General features: G+C 41.3%; 1 protein-coding gene across 3 annotated transcripts in view; it reads right to left on the bottom strand.

Annotated features, from left to right (window-relative positions):
• The window catches only part of sema5a (sema domain, seven thrombospondin repeats (type 1 and type 1-like), transmembrane domain (TM) and short cytoplasmic domain, (semaphorin) 5A), a 119,124-nt gene that overhangs the window by 32,960 nt on the left and 70,237 nt on the right, over positions 1-15,927 (bottom strand). For all 3 annotated transcript variants that reach the window (XM_051410954.1, XM_051410955.1, XM_051410956.1), the window contains exons 10-15: positions 15,214-15,418; positions 11,763-11,970; positions 9,812-9,929; positions 6,462-6,643; positions 5,090-5,233; positions 550-697 (exon numbers count right to left, since the gene is read on the bottom strand). In XM_051410954.1, the coding sequence (XP_051266914.1) occupies positions 550-697; positions 5,090-5,233; positions 6,462-6,643; positions 9,812-9,929; positions 11,763-11,970; positions 15,214-15,418 (1,005 nt within the window). The remainder of the gene's footprint in view (positions 1-549; positions 698-5,089; positions 5,234-6,461; positions 6,644-9,811; positions 9,930-11,762; positions 11,971-15,213; positions 15,419-15,927) is intronic.

Consider the following 15,927-nt stretch of genomic DNA (forward strand, 5'->3'; position numbering starts at 1 on the left):
AAGAGGGACACGAGAAGCTACAGCTATCATGTTCATTCTCTTTTATTTTTACCAGGACTGTGGATTTGAGAGAGAGAGAGAGAGAGACAGAGAGAGAGAGAGAGAGAGAGAGAGGGAGGAGAGAGAGAGAGAGAGAGAGAGAGAGAGAGAGAGAGAGAGAGAGAGAGTATGTTTGTGTGTGAAAAAAGCATCAGAAATAACACAAGCATCACATAATTCTGTCAACAAGGAGAATGCTCGTATTGCAACACTTCCTTGCATCATCCCTGCTTTGGGGAAAGCTTTGCGGCAGGAAATAAGCCTATTCATATGTGGAGTGATTACTGTGTGTGTGTGGTATTAAATAGGTCTTGGTAATAAATCTGATGGCTCTTGCCACTTTATAAATATAGCCTGGGGATTTGGTCATGTTAGATGTTCCAGTTTCATCACCGCTGACTGCTCATCGCATCAGATTACTTTAAGCTGAGTTCCTAAACAATGAATGGACAGAGTGAAAGACAGAGATAAAGATGGTGCATGTGAGAGCTATTGTCTTGTGTGACATACCTGACCACACCCGGGACAATCGTTGCCATTCTCACAGGTTCTGCGTCGTGACTGGATGCCTCCGCCACAAGGCACGGTGCAGCGTTCCCATGCCGACCAGGCTGACCAGTAGACATGCGGCGGGCAGGGCAGGTGTTCATTGCAGTACCTGCGAAGGAAGCAAGGGGTCAAAAAGATATAACAGCAACTCTTGACTTCAGACACTTGCATATATAAGCCGTATATAAACATACAATAAATGGATTATAACACCCTATAACATAGCAGTCATGCCTCCTGTGGCACCGAAAAAGTGGAGGTTGGTGTATAATCAATATATAAATATTATAAAACACTGTTGCAATAATATAAAATATAACACTACCACATTATTTTAATTGGGGGGTTAAAGTAAAGTGTAACCAATAACTAACTTATTGAGATATAAGAGATCTAGCTCTGAGAACTGTCAGAGAACCACACAACCAGCAATCACGAAACATTAAAAACATAAATAAAGCTTTAAAATCTCTGTGGAGAATCAAACAATAAGATATACCTGCCCAGAGTAGTGTGTAGCCCATATGGGATATCTAAGGTTACACCTTCATGATTTTTTTTGGCTACTTGGAAGCAACATAACAAGCTTTAAAAATAGCATTGACATATTATCACCTTATAAGGCCTTTGGGATAAGGGTGTCTGTTGTCTATTTACACATCTACAAGTTATGGAGCAGCATTAAGATTCATTTGGAGTCGTGTTTCTGGCCATCTGCTGAATCCAAGTACTATCACAGTCTTTTTAACTCTGCTCTTTAGTGGCTAGATGCTTTGCAATACTCATCAGATAATCGCTAACTATGAATGTCTGCTGTTTGTTGGTGGGCTCACAGTGGGTTTATCAAAGTTATTTTCTGACAGCAGCTGCTAGGGAGGAGGTTGATGAGAGGAGTGAGACGGAACCAAGTCATTAAAGCTGCAGGCCCAAAAATCAAAACAATGAGCTGAAAGACGCTAAAGACGCTTTGTAGAGCTAAAGGTAACGGGTGATGTTTGTGGATTTGTCACTACGAGTGACCCCTTTCACATTGCACATACTCATTTGATCCATTGTTATTATGAAACAATCACGAGTGCAGCTTTAAGTATTGTAATTACTGGATTGTGTATTTTGACAATAGAGCTTAATTTACACTGGGCACACACAGCTGGATAATGTATGACTGTCTTTCAAGTTGTCTGCGGAAAATAGAATGGCTACTTTATCTGACGGGGCACCAAAATTATATGTGAAGGGCACTGAAGACGTCACCACACTTTTGAAACCTTGCCACTAAACTTAAATAGCTACAAAGAGTTCATTCCACAAGACAGGGATGTCTGCGAAGGCGTGTAAACTGCACTTAAAAAGAAACTTTAACAGACCCCAACATATCTCTTTGATGTGGTCATGAAGTGCTGTGAACATGGTGAACACTGTGAACAAGGATGCCACGAGAGACAGGTCTTATGCATATTGCTGTGTATGGCGGTATTGCATAAAAGTATATTCCATCTCAAATCTTAATGAACGTGCATATGCATTTTGCATAATTTATTGACATAGCCTATTAAAAAAGCCACAAAGACGCATGCATCATCTCTAATTACATCGTTTTACAAGACAGGATTACTGCGATGTCTAAAATACTTAATTACTCAGTCCCCATTATACAATAACGACAGCCGATTGCCAGGCTTATTAGAGCCATATAATTTATTTTATAACTTTGACGCATCCTATAAAATTGCTTTTATTGCTATTTTGTTGTTTTTTGGCACGTGACTGCCTTTTGAGGAAAACTGAGTCTTCTTGTGTTAAAATAGCTTTAACATTATACCCTTCCTCCAGAGGCTCAGGCTGGGTATTTCCATTCTACTATTCCCCCAAAACTCTGCTATTGTTCACGGAAAATCAAAAGCTACACTCTCTATACCCCGCTTGTAAGAATCCTTAGAGCAGAGTGTTCTTTTCCACTTTTACTAATCTGTGTGCTTGTAGTGGGATGATACAGCGGGGAAGAGGAGTGTGGAGGAGTGAGGAAGAGTGTGGATTACAATCTCTCACAAGGAGAAAGACATACACACACACACGCACACACACAGATAGAAATTCATGCACACATGCTTGTATGAACTCACAAAATACCCCTGCAGCACCACAACACAAAAGCTCCTGCGATCAATCTGAAGCAGATTTAGAGCTTTAAAATCATCACCATACACACTTTAATCATTTCAGACAAATCAGTGGCTTTAGTCCATCTTATCCTTTTCTCTTCTCTTTAAAAACACGCAGAGCTGATGGGACTAAAACGCTGCTAATTACTCACTATAGGCTGAGTAAGCAGTGTGGACGATGTCAGTCCGCTAAGGGAAATACCAACAGAAGGTTCATAAATGCCGGCATTAACCAGCCAGATTTAAGCCCACAGCACTGCCGTGCACAGTCGGTTTCAGAACATTTGCTTTATCTTTAAAAGCTCTGCCTGCTGCAAACAATCAGGGCCAAACTTATGTGAAGCCTGTTGGCTAAAAGACACACAGAAAAGAGGTGAGAGAAGAGGTTTAGTTTTGGACTTTAAATCTTTTTTTAGTTTTGTAAATACCGTGTGTGACCATGTACATGTGAGCTCACACCATATGCATGCATGCATGTTTGAACATAAATCCTGTGCATTAATCCAAACAGGGCACTCGAGGTAACATGGGAAGACCAAATTGAGTAGTGAGGCTTACTGCAGACGCCTAACACCTCTGAAAAGGAGGCCTGTGCCCCATAAAATAAAAGCCCTTCACAGCATTAAAAGAATCGTTCAGTGAGCAAAAAGCTGATAAAGTGCCAGTCCTTTTCATGCTATGCGGATTAAAGCTTGTACAGAAGACTTTACCTATTTCACACATGGGTAACTATAAACAACAGATGTGGTGGAAGTTTTTGGACACCGTTACACGGTTTGAACATCCAATGAGAAGTTTTCCCCAGTTTTTCCAAGCACTGGTGATACATGCCTGACACACCTGGACATGCTCATATTGAACAGACACACGCAAACATTTTCTAGCATCCCTATCCTATCTTTTTCTCCCTCAGGCGAACTCAAACTGACACTGCATAATTCATCTGTTAACACATTTTCTCCTTCTATCGCTTTACCCCACTGTTCATCTGTCTGTCTGTCTGTCTGTCTATCTGTCTCTCTTTCTCTCAGACACACATACACGAACACGTACCCATACACACAAAAACTCCTCTCCTCTCACTTCTCCCTTACAAAGATTCTTTTCCAGCCCTCACAGCTGGCCCCTAACTGGCCTAAGGTGTTTTAAATAGCTGAACAGAGCAAGTACTGCGAACAGGAAGGGCAGATGAAACAAAGGAGATTAAAGCTTGGAGAAAGAAACAGAGGGGGTGGCAAAATCTGCTTCTAGGTCTCCTGTGGTCTTCAGTGCCAGCCAGCGTTTTTTTGGTGTGGGTTTCTTGAGTAACTGGACTGTGGTGGTAACTCCATTTATTTTCCTCAGAGCTCCGGGTGGAGCAGTCCTTGAGAAAAGGACTGCTCCACCCGGAGCATCAGTGACTGAGAAAAAGGAAAAGTGTGAGGTTAGATGAGGGAGAGAGGAAATGAAAAAGTGCAGAAAAAGGAGGAAAAAGGATGTAATATGAGGTTCATCCTTGAAGGCCGTATCCAATTACTCGTCCATCGCAATGCTGTTTCTGTTGCCGTGGTAACGATTGGCAATTTATTTCTCCGTTTTCCTTCCCTGTACCCTCTGAACTGTATTTATTTGCACTTTTTCTGCCTCCACCTCTGGTTAACGGCAGGAAGTTGAATGAAAAAGATCAGCATGCTGGGTAACACGGAGGAAGAATGTCTCAGTTCATTAAGAAACACCACCCTATTAAGGAGGAATTGAAATAATGTAAAGTGCCACTCTCGCATAATTTTCAAACACCATGGAAGCTGTCACAGCTTCCCTGAGTTGTTTTCTGATTTGGCAAACACTGAACTAAAGTTTGAGATAACCGCAACAAATTGAGAGACGAGCAAAACTTCTCAGCGCTTGACCTTTTCTACCTGGGCTGCTTTGTATGTCTCTTTGTGTTTCTTCACATATTCTATCCTTGAAGAACTGATTTTTTTTCAGGCCTTGAAGGTTGCTTAGGAACCACATAAACATCTTTAAAAAGGCGATTATTCTACGCCAAAGCCTCCAAAGCTTCAAAACGCAGACTCAGTCTGTGTGTGAAAGCCAGATAATTACCCAAACACAGGCCTACCCCACTCATTCCTTAATTGGCTGTCACAAAGTTGGACAGAATTGAGGAAAAAAAGAAAAGAAAAAGTCACAGACAAAGTCATACTTCCAAACTGCAGGTTGCAAATTATGGAACAAAATGCGTTTTTATTTTCTTTTGTTAACAAATCCAAATGCACCATGTGCAACATGTATTGGCTTTAATCAGTACATGTGAGTGAATGTATCATCATGTACGTGTGTGTGTGTGTATGTTGTACCTCTCCTCGCGGTTCTGGCCCACACACACTCGCCCGCCGTGGCGGGGGGTTGGGTTGCTGCAGGAGCGCTGGCGGACCTGGAAGCCGATGCCGCAGCTGGTGCTGCAGGGAGACCAAGAAGTCCAGGGAGTCCAAGCTCCGTTTCTATGGAGACACATAGAGCAACATCAGCTTAAGATACTTTAGCCACTGATGGAGAAGTGATGGCAGCTGGAAGGACACAACAAGATTATAGCAAGAAGATATTAATGATTAAGTCACATGAATATCATGAGCTGATCACACCATTTGAAATGTCTTTGTTTCCTCATAGCTGAGCCATGCCATATGTTTTTCAGAGTGTGAGGGTGTAAATGAATCTAATTAAGAACATGGACTGAAGAAATACCTCATATTTTTCCAGTCACATAAGACTGTTTTTTCTTCTGACAGATATTGTTTGGGAAGAAATAAAGGCACAAACAGAGAACCCATTCCTCATCACAGATGAGGGACAAGACCTTTAGATACTGCATTAAGATGCAACTTGGTGTCTTGGTTGCTACATGATCCATAATGGCGGTACAATAATTGACACAATGAGAAGAAACCCAGAGGCTGTGGCTGACATTATAAATGCTAAAGACTGCTCTAGTGCTAGGTTATTGGAAGTGTATGTACATACAAACCTACATTGCATTGCTATCAGCTACTCTAATTGTCAAACTGTAGCTCTGATAGAGATTCACTTACACGTCGTATGGTAAACGGATCTGTACTTGTATAGCGCCTTTCTAGTCTTCCGACCACGACCATTTCACATTCACCCATTCACGGCAAAGTCCATCGAACAGAAACTAACATTCACACACACTCACACACCAATGCACGGCATCAGGAGCAATTTGGGGTTCAGTATCTTGCTCAAGGATACTTTGACATGTGGCACCAGGAGCCGGGGATTGAACCCACAACCTTCCGATTAAGGAAAGACCCGCTCTGCCTCTGAGCCACAGCCGCCCCCATTGTATCATCCACGCAAGGATATGTTCACAAGCCCTGTTTAGTGAGCACAGGATTGATACACAGCAGCAGCATCTCAGTTAATTTTAACACTGCCAGTGTAAAAATCTGTATCATAGCAGCTTAATGAGAAAAACAACACCCAATCAACACTTTTTAGCCCCAAATAACTGACACTGAATATACGCAACAAGCAACAAATTAATTGTGTGTGTATTTCTAGTAAGCAGGTGTGAGGATGCAGGGAATAAATTATTTTACCCCCTTACTGTACCACACTTTCTATACACAGAATAAAGTACAACATATTCATAGATTGCTGACAAAGACAGAAGCAGATGATTTACAGATCTTTTCCTGGACAATTTACCTGGAGCAGTTGGCGACCTCCACACTGATGCCATGGCACTGCTGGCCCCCACACTGAGGGGCGGGGTTATCACAGGCTCTTGTCCGACACAGACAGGACCCTGCGCTGCCTCCGTCATTATGGCTACATGTAGACCAACCTGACCAGGAACCAAAGCCTCCATCGACAGTCACATTACGGACCTGTTAGCATTGAAGCGGGAAAAAAAGAAATTCTCAGAAAGTGGTCATTGCATTAGACTGATGCTCTCAGGGATGTGTTTCTCTGGGAAACTATGGTGGATCCAAACGGAAATCAATTTCCCTCAAATAGATGCAAAAATAATGGCATTACATCATCTACAGCACATCCAAAATTGTGTAGCTATAAGGACAAAAATGTGCTGTAAACACGAGGAAGATGTATGAAAATTGTCTCAGGATGTGATGAGATTCCAGAATAGCAAAAGAGAGATTCAGAGAGGCAAATCAATGCTGTGAATGGACACATTCAAAGGACAGAAATATGAGGAAATAAAAGTGGCAGCATAAATAGATATCTGAAGCAAAACAGAATGAAACAGGAAGGCTCAGATATTACAGGAGCTATGAATTACGAGTGATGTCCTGGGCATACCAGCTAAATACAAGAAAGCATCGGTATAAGATTCAGAGCTGCAGATGATATGAGCCATGTCACTGCTACATTTCAGGGTGATTTAAAAATGCAAAGAACACTTTCATACGGGGGAGAAAAGAGAGCGTGATCATCAGCTGCTTTGGCAGGAGCAGAAATAACGTCTGCCCTCCGCTCTTACTGGTAATTGAACTCTGCCGTGCGTCCAAATGGGGGGGGGGGCGCCTGGCTAAGACAGACAACATTTGCATCAAAGGGATGCAGAAAATGCAAACAGAAGCTGACAATATTATCTGTCATTTACAGCTAAATGATATGGTACATGCATATATGACATTATCTATTTTTTGCGGTGTATTTGTCGCTAAAAATACATAGAAATAAATACATAGAAATTGCTTATGCTGCCATCTTGACCAGGAGTCCCTGGAAGAAAAGATCTCAAAGGGACCTTCCTGGCTAAAAGAATAAAATAAAATAAAATAAATAAATCATTCTTTTTACTGGTGTAAAAAAAAGTACACATGTAATTTCTTTCATTAAAACAGCAAAGGAGAAATGAAAGGACACCAGAAGCAGGAGGACGGATCAATTCTGAAGGATGATGAAAAGCACTCATGTTTTATGTGGATTATAAGAGAAATAATTTTCTTTTTCACAGGCCGAAATTGCAACAGCTGTGTCTTCTTTATTCTACAGAATACAGCGTCATCGTGTTTTTAGAGTGGAGATTGATTAAAATTACTTTTAGACAAAATGGGTTCCTTTTAAAAACATTTATGGAGTAGAAATTTATATTTTACCTGAGTGAAACTTTAACAAAACATACAGAACAGTGACTAAGACTTGTACATTTGCTAAAACTGTGGAAAAACTCATTTGTACTTGTTTCCATATAGACGTGAGACTGTGGTGCCAGATGGCATTTGTGAATAGGCTGGTAAAGCGTATCTCCTGTCTCTGCCTACACAACGAAACTCAGTGTGCAAACCCTTGACTGGCCTCCAGCTCCAGACTTCCAGACATTTAGCCAGTTTAGCCTTTTTCAAAACTGTAAATGGACTCATAGGGAGTGAAACACTAACTGTGATAAAAGACAAATTCTTGTTTTTCATTTTTCACGTCTTGGCATCGAATACTTGCAAGCAGATAATTTTCCCATCCTGGTCTGGCTTCACAAGCCCCATTGTATATCCATTTCTCTCTGCCAGCATACAAAGTTATTACTGCCAAAGTTAATTCATGCTCACTGTAAATGGATTGGACCTGGTTAGACCAAGGTTAAGTGAGTAAATACATATTCCATTACTGGCGTGGGCAGTGGTACTGTATGTGGCCAAATGAAAATACATCAAAACTAAAGGATTGCTGGCTACACTGCTGGATGAAACATGGATATTATCTTTGCTCACATCCTGCATTTAAAGTAATAGTGTACACAGTTAGCGTAGCTTAGCACAAAGACTGAAAAACAAGGTGAAACACCTACCAGCACCACTAAATATCTAAATTGTTTAATTCGTACAAAAAATCAAGTTGTGCTTTTACAGGAAGTTTTATGGGAGCATATCTATGTTCCCTAACCCTAACCCTATCCCTAACTCTAGAACTGGGAATCATAGGACCCTGGGAACATAGGAGTGACCCCAGTTTGATATGGGCAGTAACTTCCTGGCCACTGCTAACATGCACCATGTTAATTAGTGAGCTTTAGCGGATTTAGTAGATGCATTATTTTTATCTTTGGACAGAGCCAAGCTTGGTGTTTTTAACTTTTATCCAGTCTTCATGCTAAGCTAAGCTAACAGTCTCTTGGCTCCAGCTTCATGTCTACTGTACGGATATGACTTTGGTATCAATCTTTTCATCTAACTCTTAGCTATTCCTTTAAAATATGTTCCATAAGCAATACAACTAAGCTAACCTTCGGAGGTAGCTTAAATGAAAGTATGACTTTGTTTGATGTAGTAAAGACTATAGAAATGCTCTGATTGGCTGCAGGAGTTTAGGCTCCACCATAGCGAACAAAAGTTGAGTTGTAGAGGAACTTGATGTACGTGCCTGTTTTTGCACATATGCCTGACTGTATATCTGAATGCATGTGTGGATGCTGTGTTTCTGCCAGAGCTCTGCAGACAGATGCCACTGGATGCTCAGTGGCTTGAGTGCCAAATATTCCTATGAACATGACGCCACATAAAAGGGTACACAAGCACACAGCACACTCTGCTGCGACTGGCTTGAAAATGATGTCTGCAATACGCTGAAAAAAAAACAGAGCCATGCTGAAATTGATAGGCTTACCGCCCCCTAATACCGCTCCCAAATTTGGTGCACGTTAAAATAAATGGAAGAGCTGTTTTGCTAATGAACAAGCAGTCAGAGGTGAATGATTGAGGCAGCGCTCTAGATCATTCCCGGGGTATACATCGTTCCCTTAAAGTCAAGTTGTTCAGTCCCAAGATGCCTTTCTTTGGCAAGGATATGTTTCTCTGGCTGGTTTTAGGGGCGTCTGCTTGTAAGTTGTGAGCGTATGGAGAGAATACAGAGCAGGTTGCAGCCTTCAAAGGAGAGGAGAACGGATGAATGTGAGTATTAAGTTCAAGTGAAGAGGAAGGCGTGAAGGCCAAGCAAGGATAATTGTATTATCAACCAACTTTAAAGTTTCAAAGTATTGACAGCAAAAGAAGCGAGTAACAAGCAAATTAATTATAATGATGTATGTAAATACTCACAGGGCATTTTGTGATGCTCTGCTCCCATTGGCTCATTCTGACACTTTCCTCCAGCGTGGTGCATTTCTTCAACAACAGGTCCCAACCACAGTATGGGTCCCTGGCCCCCACACAGGCTCTGAAAGGACAAAGAGAACAATGTTCACTTTTTAATGGGCTTTTATTAATCTGTCACGTGTGAGTACAGATAACTCCGCATTGTGACAGGACATGAAATCACACATCAGGTTTAGACAGGGAGATTAAAAGAAGGGAGATTATGGAGAAAGTTGGGAGATAAGGTGGTAGGAGAAATGATGGATGTAAAAAATGGGAAATGGGAAAGATAAGATGGGAGAGGAAAGCAGGGGAGAAAGTGGCAGAGGAGAGAAGCAGACACATGAAAGAAGAGATTGGGAAAAGGCGAGAGAGAAGTGTAGAGTCTGAAACTTAACATAGAAGAGAGGGAGGAGAGAGAAGCTATTCAAGTGACAAAGAAGTGGAGAGAGAGATAAGAAAGGCAGACATTTTTTATTTTGTTTATTTATGAATGCAGAGTATTGTGATGTGTCCCTAAAATCATGTCTTAACACAATGCGCTGACTGATTTCTCAGGTAATCTTCAGTTAGGCACCAGGATTATAGTTACACATACATTTCTGACTCAAACAGCTTATCAGCCCAACAAATATTCACTGCGAGGATACTGTAGCAAAGATAGCTGGCTATGTCTCTGCCGTATCTGCTTCAGGTTGTTTATTGAGTGCAATAAAAAGCCCGATGTTACTCTTTTCATGCAAATATGAGTCTGTGGTGACAGCACAATGACATATCACTGAGTCACAAGCATCAATGCAGCCTGACATGCCCCGAGTGAAATGTAACCAAAGTTATCTGTGGGTTTCATAACAATGAACTCAGTGCGCACACAAACACACGCGCACTTACACAAGGACACAAGATCATATGCATTCATCCATATGAAAATACGGAAAGGCAAACACTCGCTCGCGCGCATACTCTAACGCACGCACACAAGGTGACTGGGTGTCTAACACAAAAACAGAGAGTTGCGGTCTGTTCGGACAAGGATATCAGGGGTGACGACAGCAGTGCAAAATGAAAAGGAGACAGAACAAGCTAATACCTGTCTTTCAAAGGGCCTTAAGGGCTTTGCAGGTTGTACACCACCCATCAGTGAGCCACACAGCATACACAGCCAAACAGAAAGACAGCCTTCTAATATTTCAGGAAAACTTCAAAGAAATGTCAACGATGAACCCAGTAACTCTCTACTGTAGCTGCCAGTCTGTGTGCATGGTTTTATTTCTTTTATCAGTTTTGTTTTTTTTTCTGACCCTCCTGCAAAGAAAAAAAAAGGAAAGCCGTGAAAGAGGTGATGAAGCGCCATAATGGCTGCAGCATTTATCACAGAGCCACAGCTGTAACATGAAGCCTTAACTCTTCTGTGTATTTCAATAACAGCTCATTGTGCGAGAGATAAGGAATGCAGGTGCGATTCCTTTTCTGTGTGGGATGATGGATGGGATCCCAATCTTGTGGTGAGTGTTCACACCCCGGCCTCTGTCTCGGGTTTTCTTTGCCAATATTTATGCCTTGACGGAGCGTCTTCCAGACAGACAGAAAGTCAATACAGTATATCTGCTAAACACATACACACACACACAGCTGCAGAAGAATTGTGCGCGAGGCGGAAAAAGCCTGGTTCAATAAGAGCGAGAGGGAGACAGTGAGATGGACAGACAGAGGGCAGCCGTGGGCACCTCCAGTGGCTCAGACAAAAGCTGATTTACAGGATTTTAAATCTCAGCAAAGGCCCCTGATCAACACACAGGCCTGGCCCTCTCAGATAAAGAGCATCTTATGAAAGAGGGAGCTTTAAAACTTCGTTGTGTGCATATTTGCTTTTGACACTTTCCATTTAGATTAATGGTGTTGGTTTTGCACTCACTCTCTGCTCTTGTGGTAGCTGCATCTCTTGAGCGGGATCTTGATGACCTGGTCTCTTACACCCACATAAAGCTCACTCCGGCTGTGCAGGATCAGCAGGCTTCGGATCGGCTGCCTCTTCCTGGGTGGGAACAGCTCGATCTCCTCCAATAGGCAGCTCCCCGTGGACTGATTGAGTGGGGAAAGCACTTTCCTGATAGTACCATAATCTGGAAGAGAAAAGGGGAGGGGGAGGGGGTCACAAAGAGGAGGGAGGATGTTTATCTGCACGAAAAAAAAAGGTAAAGAAATAGAGAGCAAACGGAGAGAAGGGATATGAATAGTAAAGAGTTTGAAGAGGGAAAAACAACAAAAACATATCCTGGATAAGCAAAACCGCACACAAGCCGGAGTGAACTCAGTGTGAACCACACAACAATCACTTCCTGCTGAATAGACTGTCAAAAAGACTGGTGGTGGCTGCTGTGCCAAGCTTGGTTGTGCCATCAACATGCAGTGCTGTAGGTGCAACCAGGGAATTGGTATGACACCTGAATTTATGATTTCTGGCCTACTTTTCTTTGAAGGGATATTCCAGAGGAAGAAACCACTTTGTAGTTCTGAGAAAGAAGAGTGTAGAAATGCATGTCACTGTGAATACGTCCTGACCTTTATTTTATGTAAGGTAGAGGTATGAGATGAAGTTAGGGGCATTTTTCTTTTGGGAGGTCTAAAACAAACATCATCTATTATACATGAAATCCCCTGGGTGAAGAAAAAGTAATTAGGTGCACAGTGATGCCAAGGGATGAAGGGTGAATTGCTAATAGATAGTTTCAAAGTAAGGAGTGTAAAAGTTAAGTATTGCCCCGAGCACTATCAGGGCAGTAAAGCATTAGGCTACTTAGTAACGTGTTAAAGAAATCTGATTACTATTTCAAGTAACCAGTAGTGTAAGGGATTATGATTTGAAGTTACAGTTACTAATCCTAGTAATGCTTTATCACTTCTTTAATTTGGCTTGTTTTCAAGGTGGAGGGTTGAGATGAGTTTGGTGTTCAGTGAATGGATTGGTTCGAGCAGGTCCTGTGGGTGTGGGGAGGCAGGTCGCTCCTGGTAACTCCAAAGTTGTCTTATGTACAAGTTGTGTGTTCTTAGCTAACTTGCTAATGTTAGCCACAGGTAAGCTACGTTCAGGAATCACCTTGTTTTGTTCACAGTTAGAAGGTGCAGTGTGCTAATGTTAAGATAGCTGTTGATGCTCAGTAAAAACATCCAAAATGTAGTCCGTAAATAGTACCATACTACTTTAGTGCTTACATATAAATACATTACATTATATATACAATATAGTATAATAAATGTAATATATATCTTGTCATTCTATGCAACATATGGTGTTAGTATACTTTCTGCTACAGACACCCAGCACTTTGTCACAATAGATGGTAACATAACGACACCACTAATTTTGACTTGGTTTTGTGTACTTTTATTTTAATTTCTATTTTACTTCTTTTTCATTTCTTACTTTCTATATTTTATTTGTACTTCTCAGTCTTTGTGCGGCTGCAACGCCCTATTTCCCCCCTGGGGATCAATAAATACTTATCTTGTTTTATAATGTCTCCTTTTCTAATTCTACATGTGTTGAAATAAATACTTTTGCTGTTAAGTAATTACTAAAGTAATGTAATGACTGTACCTATAATGAGTGAATAAACTTTAAGTTGACTAGCCCAACACTGGCCCAAAGTTTTTTTTGTTGTCCTCAAGGCATGTACGTTCACCGACTCTCAACTCCACAACTGGTTAAAAATGTGGTACTTGTGTATCCATGAACTTCTCGCATCTTTTAAATCTTTTGCATTTAACTTAATTGTATTCACATTAACTGCAAGAGAAAATTTCAGCTTCAGGGCTGAAATTACTAATGAGGGCTGAATAACAAGGGAGTTGAAATCTGCTGCAAGCCAAGTGTTTGAAAAAAAGAACCTTACACCTCAACATCTTTGAACCCCCAGTTGGACCTCTCAGGTTTTCCACAACGGCCCCAATCAGCAGAGAGCATTTAGGCATTAATAATAGCATGTGATTAGGTACAATATGTGCACTACCCAATGGCCTTGGCAGTGTTTCAGATGTTTTCATTAGCGTCTGGTTAGTGTCTGGGGAACTTGCAGTGTGGGCAGCTCTGGTCCGACGCTACATTGATCACAGCACCATGCAAACAATAAGAGGGGAGTTTTTGAGCGAGATGCCAAGCACAGAGCCAGTGAACTGGAACAGGTTGTGCGTGTGTGTACTTGTATGTGTGATATCCTAAAATAACACTGAAGCTACAACAGGAAGATTATGTTGACATTTCCCAGTGGGCCTATGGTACATTAGCACAGTGAAGTGGGCCACTACGTTCGAATTCTGTTCAGAACATCCGTTCATAATCCATACTGTCTGTTATATCATAATATAGCACAGACGCCAAATGCTGCACTGTCTCTGGTGTCTTGCTGATATGGTTTCAGCACTTTGCCAAGTCTAACATCACATATTGTCACACCACTATGATCAAACAGTCTACTGATAACCAGGCAGTGCCATGTAGTTCAGACAGGAATAATGTGGAGGGGTTAAATCAGTAGGCTATGTGTGTGTTATTAATTGCCCATCTGTGTGCTTTTGACACATGGCTGTTGGCTGTTTCATAGTGTCCACGATCTCTTAGTGAGGGACTGCATTGGAGTGATATGTGGTGTGTGTGTTCTGTCCCTGCATATGGACGACATATGGAGGTAAAGAGTGATCAAACTTGTGTCAGAAGACTAAGCTTTGATGTCTCCTCAGAACTACAGATCTATTGGTTTCATTCTTTTTCTTGGAGGTCTCTTTTTACTCATGCTTGAAGTGTACTTCAAGGGCTTAAAGCTGAACTTGGTTTCATATTTTATTCATCCATTTACTGAAGTATTCATCTATAACAATCAATACTCTTGACGATAAAAGCATCAATTAAAGCTTCAGTTTGGAAAGCTAGGTTAGGTATTATTGTTTAACACTACTGAAATTATGCTAATCTTCTTATCTAAGACTATATATAGGCGTGATTTGATCAGATTTGACAGTGCTGGTGATATAAGCAAACAACCCCACAACTGTCATCACATTTTGAATCCAAAATTGCTAAATCCTGATTGGTGATCAGATCAGAAGTATGTGTCAGCTTTATCCCACTTTGCCCACATCAAAACATGAAAACAGATACAAAATTAAGGCAAAAAGCGGAAACATCTATTGTGAGATAACCAAATAAGAAAATTGGGCCTGTGTGGGACCCCAATTGGTTATATTATGATCACAGCAGACACATGCAAGCACCCAGAAAATATGCCAGTAGTAATATGTCCAGTATGTAGACGCAAATACTGTATATGCACAAAAAAGTCTCAAAAGTCACAGAAAGTGCCAAAACCTACCGGTAGCCAAGTATATGATGTGAAACAGCATGTCTTTCCCCTGCACCACATCCACCGCCACATGAGTGAAGCGCACATTGTCCTCCATAAAGTAGGGCACAGGAACCACGGGTTGGACCACCTCGTGCATCAGCAAAAACTTCTGAGCGTCCTGCAGGTTTCTTTCAGTCAGGTTCACGTAGGAGCCAGAGTCAATGGTGCCGCACTGTGGGGGTGAGGAGGACAGAGAGGACAAGTTTGACTGACTACATTATTAAAAGTCAAGCTCTTTGGTAAGGCAGGCTACGTTAATAAGCATGTTTTTATCCAGAAGTACCGGCGGAGATGGGAAAAGAGAGGGATTGAATGATTAAATGAACAAGGCTTTAAAGTCGATTGCCGCTTCGTTGTGATGGTTTGCTATCCTCACAACCTTAAGGCTTTGTAGTCAATACACCACGGCTGATGGAAGAAGAGTGAATGAATGTTTGACTGAGCAAGTAGTTATCTCTTTTATTAGATTCTTCCTCATATGCATATATATTGCTGGTGAGTTGTATTGGTACTCCAATAGTAATGTTTCTGATTGTTCTTTTAGCTCAAAAATAAGCTAATATCTTAAAAATGTTTTTTTTTTAATCTTCATTATTGCTTTTCATATCACAGAAAGAAAATTCGTTCTCTAAATGCTGCACTATCATTCAAACAAAGTATCAAAACTACTTGCACCCAATA

This window comes from Dicentrarchus labrax, unplaced genomic scaffold (assembly GCF_905237075.1).
Source record: "Dicentrarchus labrax unplaced genomic scaffold, dlabrax2021, whole genome shotgun sequence".
In the NCBI taxonomy this organism is placed as follows: Eukaryota; Metazoa; Chordata; class Actinopteri; family Moronidae; genus Dicentrarchus; species Dicentrarchus labrax.